Consider the following 14,474-nt stretch of genomic DNA (forward strand, 5'->3'; position numbering starts at 1 on the left):
AATAAACAACACGAACCCCACCAAAAACTGTGAGGATTTGCATAGAAAATGAATAAAATTGCAAAACATACAGTTCATTCTTTTTATTGTGACATTTTAATGTTTTGAAGATTATATGTTTATTTGAATATGCAGCAAACTTCTGATGAAAAATTAAACAAGTTGAACTACATGTACTTCGACATTACAATTAGCGCCTACACAAACTTTCATTACTTTATAATTAATACAGAACTTGAAAAATTTAGAAGATATAGATAAGGATTTACAAAACCTAGAACACTGTTTCACAGAAGAAAAGACAAAACTGACATCAAAGTCTGATGTTAATGAACGAATTCTAAAAGAACTTGAACAACAGGAACAAAAAATACAAACGGATGTCGATATAGAACTAAAACTGTTACGAGATAAACGTACTAGGGCGGAACATAGTAGGGCATCTGAAATGAGAAAAATAGATGAAGCATGGCAAGATATCCATGAGCATGAGCAGCAGATGAGTGAACAAAAAATGCGTGGTTTGAACCAAACAGAAAAGTCTAAACTTTTGCAAAAGCAAACACATATTAATGAAGCGAAAGAACTTTTAATACAAGAACAAGAATCTATTGCAAAAGACCATAGAGAAGTCATGACACAGTTAGAAAAAGAAGAAATGAAAATTGATCTGAACAGACATAAGTTGATAGAAGAATTTCAACTGAAAAAACTAAATGTTTTATCTACAATTAGTCCTAAGCTTAAAGAAATCAATAACACAATGTACATAAAAAAGAAAGAACGCGACGATCTGGACAGTACCATTCAAAATTGGGAAAACGAACTAGAAAATCTAGAAGGGATGCTCAGCATGTCAACCGATAGCTGCACGAAACAGCAACATGTGATTGCAGAAGAGACACTTAAAAAGAAGAAAAAACGTGATCTGAATGAAAAAGAAATACAATCAAAGTTATCAGGTCTAGAGTCCAGACTTGCTGTTCTAGATAAAGAATTCAATGAGTCGACAGAAAAACTGAAACGTGATCTAAAGTAAGTAAATGTATAAATAAAGAAAGGGGACAACAGGTCTAGATATATGTTAAAATGTTTATTTGAACAACAATAAATCATAGTTACCACTTCATGTTTAATTAGTGTAAATCAAGCATGTGCTAAAGCAACGATTGAAGACACCATATGTATTCATTTTACATCATGTAAATTGCGAGGTAAATAAAGTTCATATAAGTGTATTGTCAGGCATTACAACAAGACTTTTATACCCAACTTATAATTTGACGGCATTATACAAGTCTTATCCGTCCGATCGTCCTTAGCAATAATCACATATTTTCAACCTCGAGTCTTCAAGATTTATTTTTATATATGTTTTGTAATTTTATTATGTTGAGTTATATAGTGTGACTGTAAGGCCAGTGAACAGCATATATACAAAAAATTGAGTTTAAGTAAGTCAAAACATGGTCAATTCTTTAAACTCTTTTGTGGACATTTGGATATCTCTTTTATCTCTTTTATCTCTTTTGTACATTTTTAATGTTATGGTTTTATTTTAGATTTCATTGCTAAACATAAACATGAAGTATATATACAAATAAATTTAAGTTTATGATTAAACGCGTATTTTTTTCTCTTTCGAATATTTTTAGAAATATGATGAAAAAAGAAGAGAATATAAAACGTTTGTAATTTTTTCAGTTTTCAAGGGGATAGTGACCAAACTTCAAGTCATCCGAAGCAACAGGTATACAAATAAATCAATAAACTAGATCCGCTGCAACATCACAATCTGTTTTCACATACATCCAATATCTATCCGAACAGATTCATGTTACGACCCTGAAATTGTCCACCAATATCCACAAAAGCAAGACATATGATGGGTTATCTTTAGAATTAACTTAATTTGTCTAATGAAAACAAAACTGTCTATTTCAAACAAAATGTGTAGTATTTTGTAGTGCGCTTGAGAAAAATTTCATTAACATTCCCTTTTTTAACATATTTCACTCACACTACAAACAATCATTGTTTTTTTTATTTATATGCTGATTAATGATTATAAATACATATTTTTGATTTAATATTGAAGAGGGTATAATTCTATTCTAAGTATATAGTACTTATAAACTGACCTCATTATGAATATTAGGGAGTTTGATGCAACTTTCATAGAAGTGAGATGTTTAGCTATGTTAAAACCAAGTATAATGCATCATTTTCTACATACGAAAATGTCTGCACTAAGTCAAGAATATGACAGTTGTTATCCATCCGTTTGATCAACTGGAATTTTGATTTTGCTATTTGATTAGGGACTTTCCGTTTTGAATTTTCCTCGGAGTATATTTCGTGATTTTACTTTTTCAATGTTATTTAGTTGCTTTAATCATGTTATAAATAAGTGGACATGTGTAAAATTGTCTTGTTTTTTAATCACTAAATTAAAGTGTATACCTTTTTTACAGGAGATTGAAAAATTTCAAGGGCTATATGACATAAAACATTCAAAATTATTAATCCTCAAACAACAAGCTGAAGAACAACAAGATAGAGAATTCGAATCGTTGGAACTAGAAATCATGAAACTAGAAGAAATACAAAATCAGGCTAGGTATATTTTATACAACAATACAGAAATCGTTGTTTTGTGGTAGGGCTTACAGTTCCTAATCATTTCTCTACAATTTGAGTGCGATTATGATTCTCCTTTCTCGATTGATATGGAACAATCTTCAAGCTCTTGCATTGAAATTATGTGTAGGTTTTTTGTTTAATTCGTTCATCTGTTATATTGTTGTATGTTGAGCAGAAGATGTAATAAGTTCCTTAAGTGAATTAAAATACGTTTATCTATCAAATAACATCTATTAGATGTTTGCGACACCAAATTCTGTCTGATATCACTACTCGTATATCTAAATTTTTTTCTTAGTTTATAATGTGTAAAAAACGACAATTGAGATGTCATAAACACATAAGTCGAAAGATTATGACAACATCATACAAAAGAAAACAATTAAAAGAAAAACAAAACACCATATTAAAAACTAGAGACTGAGCAACACATCATTGTCAATAACGTAGGGCTATCTAGTTGATCATTTAAGGTCTTTTTAAAGGTTTATGACGTCATGAAATATCTGGATGATATCTACCTATCAAATTATTGGTAGTTCATTATTTGGTTTGATTTTAATGTGCCAGATAATGACTCTAATTATAAAAAAGAAGATGTGGTATGATTGCCAATGAGACAACTGTTTTCAAGAGACCAAAATGACACAGAAATTAAACATAACTCCCCTTTATTGTGATCTTATTGAGATCATGTTGAAAAAGATACACATGAGAATTGTCCATATACTTCATGAAATCTTACAAAAGACGTGAAATGGCGAATGAAATTGTGAAACATACTCCCTTCATTAAGTGGTATAGCGTTTTTTTTTTATCTATCTCCATGTGATTAAAAAAAATATATAATTCAAGTTGACATGTCTAAACAAATGAAATACAAACTTCATTGCACAACTGATCGAAATACGAGTAATAAAAACCATGCATTTGAAAAAAAATAAGGCTTTCTACCTCAGGAATAGATAACCTAAGCTGTATGTGGCAAAACTTTAAGGAATTTTTGGTTCTCAATGCTCTTCAACTTCGTACTTTATTTTTCCTTTTCTAACATTGTTGATTCGAGCGCCTTTGATGAGTCTTTTCTAGACGAAACGCGACTGGCGTAAATATTAAATTTTATTCCTGGTTCCTATGATGATTTATTTGCAACCACTTGGTCGATTGCCACTGCTGATGGAGATTTATTTTCCCGAGGGTATGATCAGCCAAGTAGTCAGCACTTCTGTGTTGACTTGAGTTATCATTGCTATGTTCCTAATTATAAATTAACTGTTAACAAAGCTTTGAATATTTGAAAAAAAATAAGGCTTTTCTACCTCAGAAATAGATTATCTTAGCTGTATTTGGCAAAACTTTTAGGAATTTTTGGTCCTCAATGCTCTTCAACTTCGTACTTTATTTGACCTTTTCTAACATTTTTGATCGAGCATCACTGATGAGTCTTTTGTAGACGAAACGCGCGTCTGGCGTAAATATTAAATTTTATTCCATGGTATCTATAATGAGTTATTTGCATAGCACTAATTTATTATATTTGCATCATGTTTCAGAATTGATCAAGAGGTGAAACGTCGACTACGGGATGTTCGACAAAATAAGTGAGTTTTCTCTATTATTTGTATAATAAAATCAAATATTGTTCAATAGTTAGCAGAGTCTTTTGAAAAAAATCGGGTAACGATATTTTTTTCCATTAATTTATGTTGCAGTTAACATTCTAAATTGCATCAAAAGAATTAGGAGATAACTGTATTGTAATTTAAGCTCCGACGGCTTCAATTAGGGATTTGATGGTCGCAAATTAAGTTTACTGGCGACGCGTTAGCGGGCACAGTAAACGGGTATTTGCGACCATCAAATCCTTAATTGATGCCGTCGGAGCTTAAAATACAATATTATTATCTCCATTCTAATGAAACTGACAGAAAACAACGTTAAAACATGCATTTAAAATCTGTCATATACCGTCTACCCAGGCGCGTACGTCCCATAGCATCAATTGTCAATTGACTCCATGTAAATAAGTGACGTTATCCAATCAAAATGAACGTTACAAACGTTGTTGTATTAGAATTACGTTTGTTTCAGATACCAATAAAATTATTTTGACACAGTGATACCATATACTTTTTCTACTGATGCTCTAAGTATCTTAACGGTATGATCTATATTTGTAGAAAGTTACACCAGGTGATGTCAGTCAAATCGTAAAAGAATGTTTAGCATGCAACACGACAACACTATCAACCCTTAGTTAAATTGATTTAAAAAAGTTTTCAATCTATTTTCCGATTGTTTCTGACCTAGAAAAAGTACAACATGACAAAATCACAATGCATGGGACCATAAAATACGGTCATATTTGATGATAATGGCTGAAACAATATTTTTAAAGCCAACGCAATGTTTTTCAGACTAATGCTTTACATTGTTTCTAAGTGTGTTATTTAGCATTGGATTTTCAAATAATGCCCCAAACTCATTCATGACTATAATTGATCTGAAACACACCAATGAGAAAAAAAAATTGCTTCCATAATCCGATGATGGATATTATACGTTTACTTTACTCTTTACTTGTAGTTCCATTTGTATAAGTTAAACATTGTAGATATAATCAAACTATGATTTAAATTATGATATATCAATTTTGTTTTTCAATAAATAGTATTTAAGATATATAAACAAAATAAAATCTAAAACGATAATTGTAGAAGATCAATTGTTAAAAAGTTTACTCATTATACTCATTGTATATTTCATCGTTACCGTTTTATCATATTTTTTTTAAATTCAACTTTGTACGTATAGATCTCAATGGAAGTGTTGGAAGGATTGGTGCATCTTCTAGTCATATTGATATAAAACTTAACTTCTTTACAAAGCACTATTTGAAGAAACTATATGTGTCGGGATTTCTGACGTGGGATATTTAACATGATGCTCGGTTGTCTAGTACATTTATTGTAACATTTTAACCGGGTTTTAAAGTTGAACTTAGTGCTATCGTATAGAAATAATCTGGTGAAAATGTCTGCCACACAGCACATGAAATTAGTAACGGTATATCGATCTACATACGGCATGGCTATTTTGAATCACAACTTTACTATACTTAAATGGTAAGATGTGGGCCAATTATCCCACAATTAATTCTGCAATTGGAGCAATTTTGAAAATCAGTCAGAGAAAAAAGATAATTTTTTTGTGAAAATTCTGGTTCAATCATTTTTCTTTGGAACAACTGAATATAAATATGATTATGGAAGCATAAAATGTTAATAGATAGGTAAAAAAGTATAAACAATTTGTTTTATTTAATTGTTTGATTATAATAGAATACTAAAGGGAATACAAGAGAATACAATACGAATAAATATAAAACACAATCCTAACACATCCAAAACAAATTGCACAGTGATCAAGCACCTAAAAAAATATTCTTTACATTTATTGTGACAGTCGATGGGTAACAAGATTTTTGACCAAATATCCTTTCTTTTGAATTAGGAAGCTTGCTAATTTATAATTTAAAATATTAAATAATTCTATCTTGTATTATATTTATATCTTTTACATTAGATTTTAGATTTGAACAAATTTTTAATTTATTGTCAACCTCGCTGACGACATAATACATTTTAGGGCTACCAAGAGACGGAATTATGAAAGTTTTGCCAGTTTAGAAACAGACTACAATACTGTAAGTTAAATAAGTTGTCTAGATACAATTAAAATTCTAAACGGAAAGCCTCTTATCCGTTCGTTTGATATGTTTGAGCTTTCAATTTTGTCATTTGATACGGACTTCCCGTTTTGAATTTTACTAGGCATTCTGTATTTTTATTATTTTGCTTTTAACAGATAAGACGACGATTCTAGTAAACAAAAAAATGAGTTGTGTTAAAATGACATTTAAAATGATCGCTTCATTTAGGGTAAAATATCTCTTTTCTAAATAGGTCTCTACATACTGATGACATGTTTTTACATTCGTTTCATGATTGAAAATGATCCATCCTATATGAAGGATCATCACATACACAGATGTTTAAACATATAAAAAAAAAAACATAAGACCATTAACAAAAAACAATTTTGTTCACAAACAATTTATTTTCGGTTATCAATGTTTTTTTTTATGTTTAAGATTATTTAGTTGAAATTGATTCCCACTAAACAATGACCTTTCATCTTGCACTTCGTTCATCACGGCTGGTACTCTACACACGCAGAACATTTGGTTCTGCAATGAAAACCGTGAGAGGATCTTCCGGTTGTGCTTGAGTGGAGTCATTATCACCGCTTTAAAAGGTAGTACATTTCTAAATCGTAATTTTCTTATTCAAATGATCAAAATATTGAAATTTAGAGAATGCTATGCTGTGGTGAATACTTTAACGAAAAGATACATGTATCATTTATGGTTGTACGTGGAGTTAAACTCCTACAAAATTAGTTGCCCCACGAGAAATTGCATAAAATAGTGACATTTAAATTTTTAAATGGTTATATTAACAGACCTACATGTTCAAATTTAGTTTTTTTTCGGTCAATTGGTATAAATGTCGTTTTGGGCGTCGTGTATGCTGTCCGGTGTTGATAGACGTCTTAATAAATCTAAAAACTACATGTTTTCATTATTTTATGCGTGAGGGGATTGTTTGTGATTGAGGACATCGTGAATGCGTGAGGGGACGTGAAATGATATCTTAAATAATCTTTATATACAAGCTACATGTATGAGTTGTTGAAAATTGCCAAAATTAGTTGAGATTGTTCATGAACACATTTGAGTGCATAAATAAAATATGAGATAGAAGCTTGAAATAAATTTTGGGAAGATAGGTTTAATATTATATCTTTTACGAAGAAGAATAAAAAAGATGTGTAAACTTTTTTGCTTTCTTGATTCAAGTAAAAATTTTAATTTTCCCTATCAGCCCAACATTTTTTTTTTTACGAAAGTAGTTTTCTTCCCTTTACTGTTTATTTGGAAAAAATAAATGATTGTGAAAACACAAATGTTGATGTCTGTTTAAATTTTTTGATTTATACAATAAACCACCAAGTCTTTTGGGGGCAGATTTGGGAAACTTAGTTAAGTTATTTGCCCAAATCTGCAAATTTTGAAACAGATTTATAATTTATTGGTTAGACCGTTTATGTATATAAAGAAAAAATCGACGAAATTGAAAAATGAAAAATTTAAAAATTGGCACAAACGTCATACGCCCAATATTCCATTTAAAATTCTATCTCATCATTTTTGTTGCACACAAATTGTTTTTTCATGAAAATCTAACCAAAATTTAGGCAATTTTCAACAACTCATAGCTTGGATAAAAAGATATGATTTCACGTCCCCTCACGCATTCACGATGTCCTCAATCAGAACCGATCCCCTCACGCATAAAATAATGAAAACATGTAGTTTTTAGATTTATTAAGACGTCTATCAACACCGGACAGCGTACTCGCCGCCAAAACCGACTTTCGTACCCATTGACAGCAAAAAAAATAAATTTGAACTTGTAGGTCTGTTAATATAACCATTTCAAAATTTAAATGTCCCTTTTTTATGCAATTTCCCATGGGGCAACTAATTTTGTAGGAGTTTAACTCCATGTACAACCATAAATGATACATGTATCTTTTTGTTAAAGTATTCACCATTCTACGATTTTCAATATTTTGATCAGTTGAATAAGAAAATTAGGATTTAGAAATGTACATACCCTTTAAAGCTATGATAATTGCTCCACTCAAGCACAACCGGACGATCCTTTCACGGTTTTCATTGCAGAACCAAATGTTCTGCGTGTGTAGATTACCAGCCGTGATGAACGAAGTGCAAGATGAAAGGTCATTGTTTAGTGGGAATCAATTTCAACTAAATAATCTTAAACATAAAAAAACCCATTGATAACCGAAAATAAATTGTTTGTGAACAAAATCGATTTTTGTAAATGGTCTTATGTGTTGTTTTTTTATATGTTTAAACATCTGTGTATGTGATGATCATTCATAGGATGGACCATTTTCAATCATAAAACTCATTATGTACCTTGATCATACTAGCTGATTTATCAAAATTCTTTTACAGGATGGTACTTCCCTTGCTGGTAGCACATTAACAAACGTGTCTGGTATAGGCGTGAATGTTTCCTCTTTCAGTCTACGAAACTGTGGTTCCGACAGCTTTTATGAGTTTGAAGTACAGGTATATATTTTCAGTGTTTATCTTAAAATAACTTTAGTTTTAAGGCTTTTCCATTTCCATTGAAATCAATTTTCTTGACTGACTGATTTTTTTTTTACAAACAAATGGAAGTTTTTAACGACTTCGACTGGCTATACAACCCTTGCACGGTTTGAATTTTTTTCGCCAAAAGCAAAGTTTATAAAATAAAATATTTTGAATACATATTAACAATTTGTTCATTGAATGGATAAAATATATAATTTTATTAACTTCTACCATAAATACTTTAATGACACATTTCAAACAAGAATGACACGAATACATATCAACTTAGCAAAACCAAGGGGCATCATTGACTTTAAAATATAGTCTTCCTGCGTTTTGTAAGTTATTTATAAACATGTTGTACCAGTTTCGAAGAAATGTAACTGTTAATAATTCTTTACAGCTGGTAATTGGGAAAGATAATTGGACAGTTTACAGGCGTTATAGTAAGTTTCGAGAAATGCACAAGGAACTGAGACAAAGAATTCCTGAGGCAAGTATTACATACGTTCATATGATGTCATTTAGAATAGCAATGACCGAAATGTCGTTTATGATATAAACTATGAATTTTATTGACACATATATACATTAAAGGCCATACCATGACCTGTAATGGTTTACTTTTATATATTGTTACTTGTATGGATACACTGTTTCCTTTTTATTTCATGACATAATTTCACAATGCAAATACTCAAAAAATATTAGGATAAATGATAAATATAATCTTTGTGTTAAAAGTTTTTGTACACAAATACTCCATATCAACAGTAAAATATCAAAACATCTTATTGGCGGGTTCAATTCAAAATTCCATTACGTACATTATTAAATACAGCAAACGTGTAAAAATGACTTGATACAGTTGAACTGAACTTAAACTATCCATCAGTGAAGCATATTGTAGGTTAGAATAACTTACTTTGTGGAAGATAGTTTGCAATTGATTTCCCCAACATCAAGTTGTATTTATATTTCTCATTCGGTATTGCTTTAAAAGATATAATGTATGTGTTTGTATTTTATATCATTATAATATGAAGATAAAAGGGGAAAGTACTCCAGTCCACGTATAACATCCCATTACTTTTTTTCTTGTATTTATTGAAAAAAAACCTGCATATATTGTACCATGAATATTCCAATTTCTTCCTAGGTTGTTTTTAACAAATCATTGCAGCCTGAAACATATAGAAACAAGGTTGTCAATTTTAAAAATAAGTAATGCTGGATAGAGGTTGTACAAACTTCGTTATTTTTTTTGAGCGCTTGATATAAAAAAGAAGATGTGGTATGATTGCCAATGAGACAACTATTTACAAGAGACCAAAATGACACATACTTTATCATCTGTAGGTCACCGTACGGCCTTCAACAATGAGCAAAGCCCATACCGCATAGTCAGATATAACAAGTTTAGAACAATGAAGTAGAAGAGCAGAAGGGCGCAGTTTTTCAAGATCATAAAATTAGTTTTGTATAAAAAAAATCTGTTATCCCTCTTCACAGTTCATATTGTATGTTGAAACATTGTAAAACTCATCTAGCTAGCTTTTGAGTCGTTATGAACAATAATTTTGACATTATGTTTTAGATGCGCAAGATAAATTTCCCACCAAAAAAGATATTTACTAAATCAGAAAAGATTTTGGAACAAAGAAAAAAGCAGCTTGAGGTAAAACATGATAATTTTGAAAAGAAATATGATATAATAGGAAAGGATAAATGCATGTTATTACCTATGTTAAAAGGTAAATAACAATGTTATATGGTGTCAGTACAAGGACGAAATTTGACAAAGGTCTCAGAACAGTTGAACTTGTTATAGAAGAACAGTAAACAATTGAAAATGAACCTCTTTTAAAAACATAGACATAATGTCCTCACTATCATCTAGGGAATAGCGAACAGGAACAGCGAATATGTTACATAATTTTTCTATTAGCAATGCAATTCAAAGACACATCAAAATAAAACAAAAATATATCCTTAGGAAATAATCCATCGTAGCCTCTAACCATTTGACCCAACTGACTTTGAATCAGAAGGATAATTGTTATAACAAAAACATAAATATAGTTTCGTATTCATGATGATTTGTATGTTTGTTTGGATTTTGACTTTGTATTTTGTTCTTTTATTTAATTTAAGTTGTTATTTAAATAGTTATTTCTTACAAAAAAAGGAAAGACTGTCTGACATTCATAATCTATCTTATTCACAGGTTTACCTGCAAAATGTGCTTGAAGTCTTCATTAAAACTCCGTGGTGTCCATTACATCCACTGCAAAATAAAGACCTGAATATGAAATTATTGTGTGACTTCGAACCTTTTTTCAAAAGAGGCCTATTTGAACGATCAACAAATACACCTGAAAATCGATGAAGAAATATTTGTATAATATGTAACCACGTAGCAAACAGATTGCAACTACAATTGTTTTCCCAAAAGGATAGTTACAGAATTTTATGAGAAACAGACGATAGAAAGATAATTTTCACTATATATTTTATAATAAAGAAAAAAATTAACCGAATTATTTATGGCCAGAGTTTATGGTTGTCGTTGCTTTTTTTCTAAATGCACAGTGATCAATCAGGATACTCCATATACTCTTACATGTCATTTTATTTGCCTCACACTTATTATGTAGTGGTTGCAATGTAACTAAATGGTATCTATGTACATGTATATTAACATCAGTCAAAAGATGGTGCCTTATATGTAAACATGTACCAAAGTTGCCACTTGTATAACAACTTCAGATTGATCATTCTTTACTCTCTGATATTATAAAAGTCTTGATTGCAGTACTGTACACAAGAACCAAACACCTATCCACAATAGTTGAAGTGTTTCGACAAATAAATCTACACTACAACTTGGCAATTTCATGCTCAATTCCTTTTTAAATCCGGTATTCTGATTGGATAATACAAGAAGACACTTTTCTCTATTAACTCTCATGGAGACGCTTGATCAAATGTGTGCTTTACTAGATAGTGATGACTGTTGTGTACAAAACTTCACAGTTTATTCTTCGAATATCAAATGTAACAGACAGTAGAATAAAGTAAATAACACACATAAAAATGAATGACAGAGCAATTGTTACCCCTTGAATTGACATTGTGAACTTGACCGTTAGTTTTCCCATTTGAATTGTTTTACATTGTCTTATCGAGGCCTTTTATAGCTGACTATATACGGTATGGGCTTTGCTCATTTTTGAAAGCCGTACGGTGACCTATAATTATTAATGTTTGTGTCATTTTGGTCTTTTGTGGATAGTTGTTTCATTAGCAATCATACCACATCTTCCTTCTTATATTAGTTGCGGTTATAAATGTTTCCCCGGGATAAACATTAATTACCCTCTCATCTATCATGTGTTATTTATGTAATGGAAGCCAATCAGAAGCATTTAGATTGTTACTGCAAAGAACAACAACAATCAATCTGAATGTAAAATTTATTTACAATGTAATCTGTCTTATCCGACACCTGAGTATTTCAACATCCTACTTTAACCTACACATTTTCATGGTCCAAAAATATGTCTATCCTTGCAGTAATAACATGAGAAATCCGACACCCTTCATAATCCGACATTTTTTTCTGGTCTCCCAGTGTTTTGGATTAGGCAAGTTACACTGTATATTAAGCTTTTTTTATATTCTTGTTTTAACAAGTGTTGAAAGTTGTTTTTCTGTTTGTCTTTTTCATTTTTAGTCATGGCGTTGTCAGTTTGTTTACGATTTATGAGTTTGAATGTCACTTTGGTATCGTGCGTCCCTCTTTTAGTGATGTTTTTGTTCTGTTTAAGTAATGTAAACATGTAGCATTGACTTTTGTTTATGAAAAGGTCCACGAGGTGTCTAGTTAAACCAATATCCGATGTCCCAAGTAATTGATCAATATTAACCTGTTTTATAATTTGGTCAATACTGTCATTTCTTTTCAATGTTATTCAATAGTATTCAATTGCAATAAAAATGTTGAATATGTCAAAGAGTCAACAACTCGACCAAATGGCAGATAACAGCTCAAGCCACAAATGGGTCTTTAACGAGTCCGGCAAATCCCTAAGTAGTTCAGTGGAAATTGCCTAACTCCAAAATATATAAATGAACTAAAATTTAAAAAAAATACAAGGACAGCACGGGTAGTAACCTCGTCATATCGAGGAGCGTTTAGTACAGTTATTTTTGTCATAGTTTTGGATAAGTTTGACATGACGGTGTTAAGTGTTTGTTATTACAATCAATGCCAAAATGTAAACATTGGTATATTTTGTAAAAGGAACCTTTGACCATACATTCAAAGCTGGTAAGTATCTTTGAATATAGGGAATATGTAGTACATCAAAATTTGTATAGTTAATACTTTAACACAGAGCAATGCTTGCGTATGTTAAAATTAAAAAGATGCTGTTTGGTTTTCGTGCATACAAACATTATTTTCTTTCTTTCTGTCTGTAACACCACATATCTGTTTGTGATATAAAACTGCCGTCTGTTATCCGAACAATACCTATTTTTGCACACAACTTAAAACTGTGTCATGGTTTTGTTTATTCGTGTCATGGTTTAGTTCACGTTCAGTTATGTGATATTTGTCGTGTATAACGAAGAGTAACAACCAAATAAACATTCATCTTAAAAAGATCGTTTCATGTGAAACACAAAAGCACATCTGAACGCACATATAATGTAGTAATAAGTTATAAGCAGATTATAAAACCAATAAATTGTAACTGTTGTCCATACGCGCGTTAACATACAATTTCAAAAATGGTTGTAGTCCGTTGGCAGCTGTAAGCCATCTCTTAAAAAACACAGCCTATTGTGTGTGCACTGATCAGACCATCGATCGAGTACGCTGCCATAGTGTGGGGCCCCCGTCAAACCACACGATCAAAGACCTCGATTTGGTACATTGCAAAGCAGCACGTTTTGTATTTTATCAGTATACCGACACTTCCCCAGGCTGTGTCACTGGACTATTAGAAAAACTCCAGTGGGATACCCCAAAACAAAGACGAATAAACCAACGACTTCTCTTTAGCTTCAAGATCTAGCACCAACTAGTGGAGAGACAACCAGCTATCAATCACATACCTGGGGCCAGCAAAACAAGGGTGGCCATAGAATTAGACAACTCAGGCAATCAAAGAAAGTATACAACAACTTCTTTTTCCCATGGTCTAAAAGAAACTGTAACTTACTGGAAGACACAGTAGCAGCTACAGCAACACCTTGAAGAATTTAGGGCCAGATTACCCAGTGTGCCCTGGACCCAGAAGCAGCCTTACTAAACACCAGCTTGCCAAATTGTAGAGTGTAAATAGTTTGGATTTTATTTTAATCTTATTCATTGGAGAAGCCTCCTGTTATACCGAAAGGAGTTATTAAAACAATCAAATTTGAGGTCAACTCCTTAACGGACGAAAAAAAAAGAAGACTTATGTTGTCCTCTTAATATCATTTTGTTAGTTTTGTAATTAGGTTACTGTATCCTAGGCCTATAAACCTTAACTAACCTATGAAAAAATCACTGTAATTAACAACTCCT

General features: G+C 31.3%; 1 protein-coding gene across 1 annotated transcript in view; it reads left to right on the plus strand.

Moving 5' to 3' along the window:
• LOC134710728 (kinesin-like protein KIF16B) overlaps positions 1-6,358 on the plus strand; it is a 38,253-nt gene extending 31,895 nt beyond the window's left edge. The window contains exons 26-30 of the mRNA XM_063571119.1: positions 233-1,035; positions 1,705-1,750; positions 2,475-2,620; positions 4,197-4,244; positions 6,292-6,358. Coding sequence (XP_063427189.1) covers positions 233-1,035; positions 1,705-1,750; positions 2,475-2,620; positions 4,197-4,244; positions 6,292-6,358 — 1,110 coding nt within the window. The remainder of the gene's footprint in view (positions 1-232; positions 1,036-1,704; positions 1,751-2,474; positions 2,621-4,196; positions 4,245-6,291) is intronic.
• The last annotated feature ends 8,116 nt before the right edge of the window (positions 6,359-14,474 follow it).

The sequence above is a fragment of the Mytilus trossulus genome, chromosome 3, assembly GCF_036588685.1.
Source record: "Mytilus trossulus isolate FHL-02 chromosome 3, PNRI_Mtr1.1.1.hap1, whole genome shotgun sequence".
In the NCBI taxonomy this organism is placed as follows: domain Eukaryota; kingdom Metazoa; phylum Mollusca; class Bivalvia; order Mytilida; family Mytilidae; genus Mytilus; species Mytilus trossulus.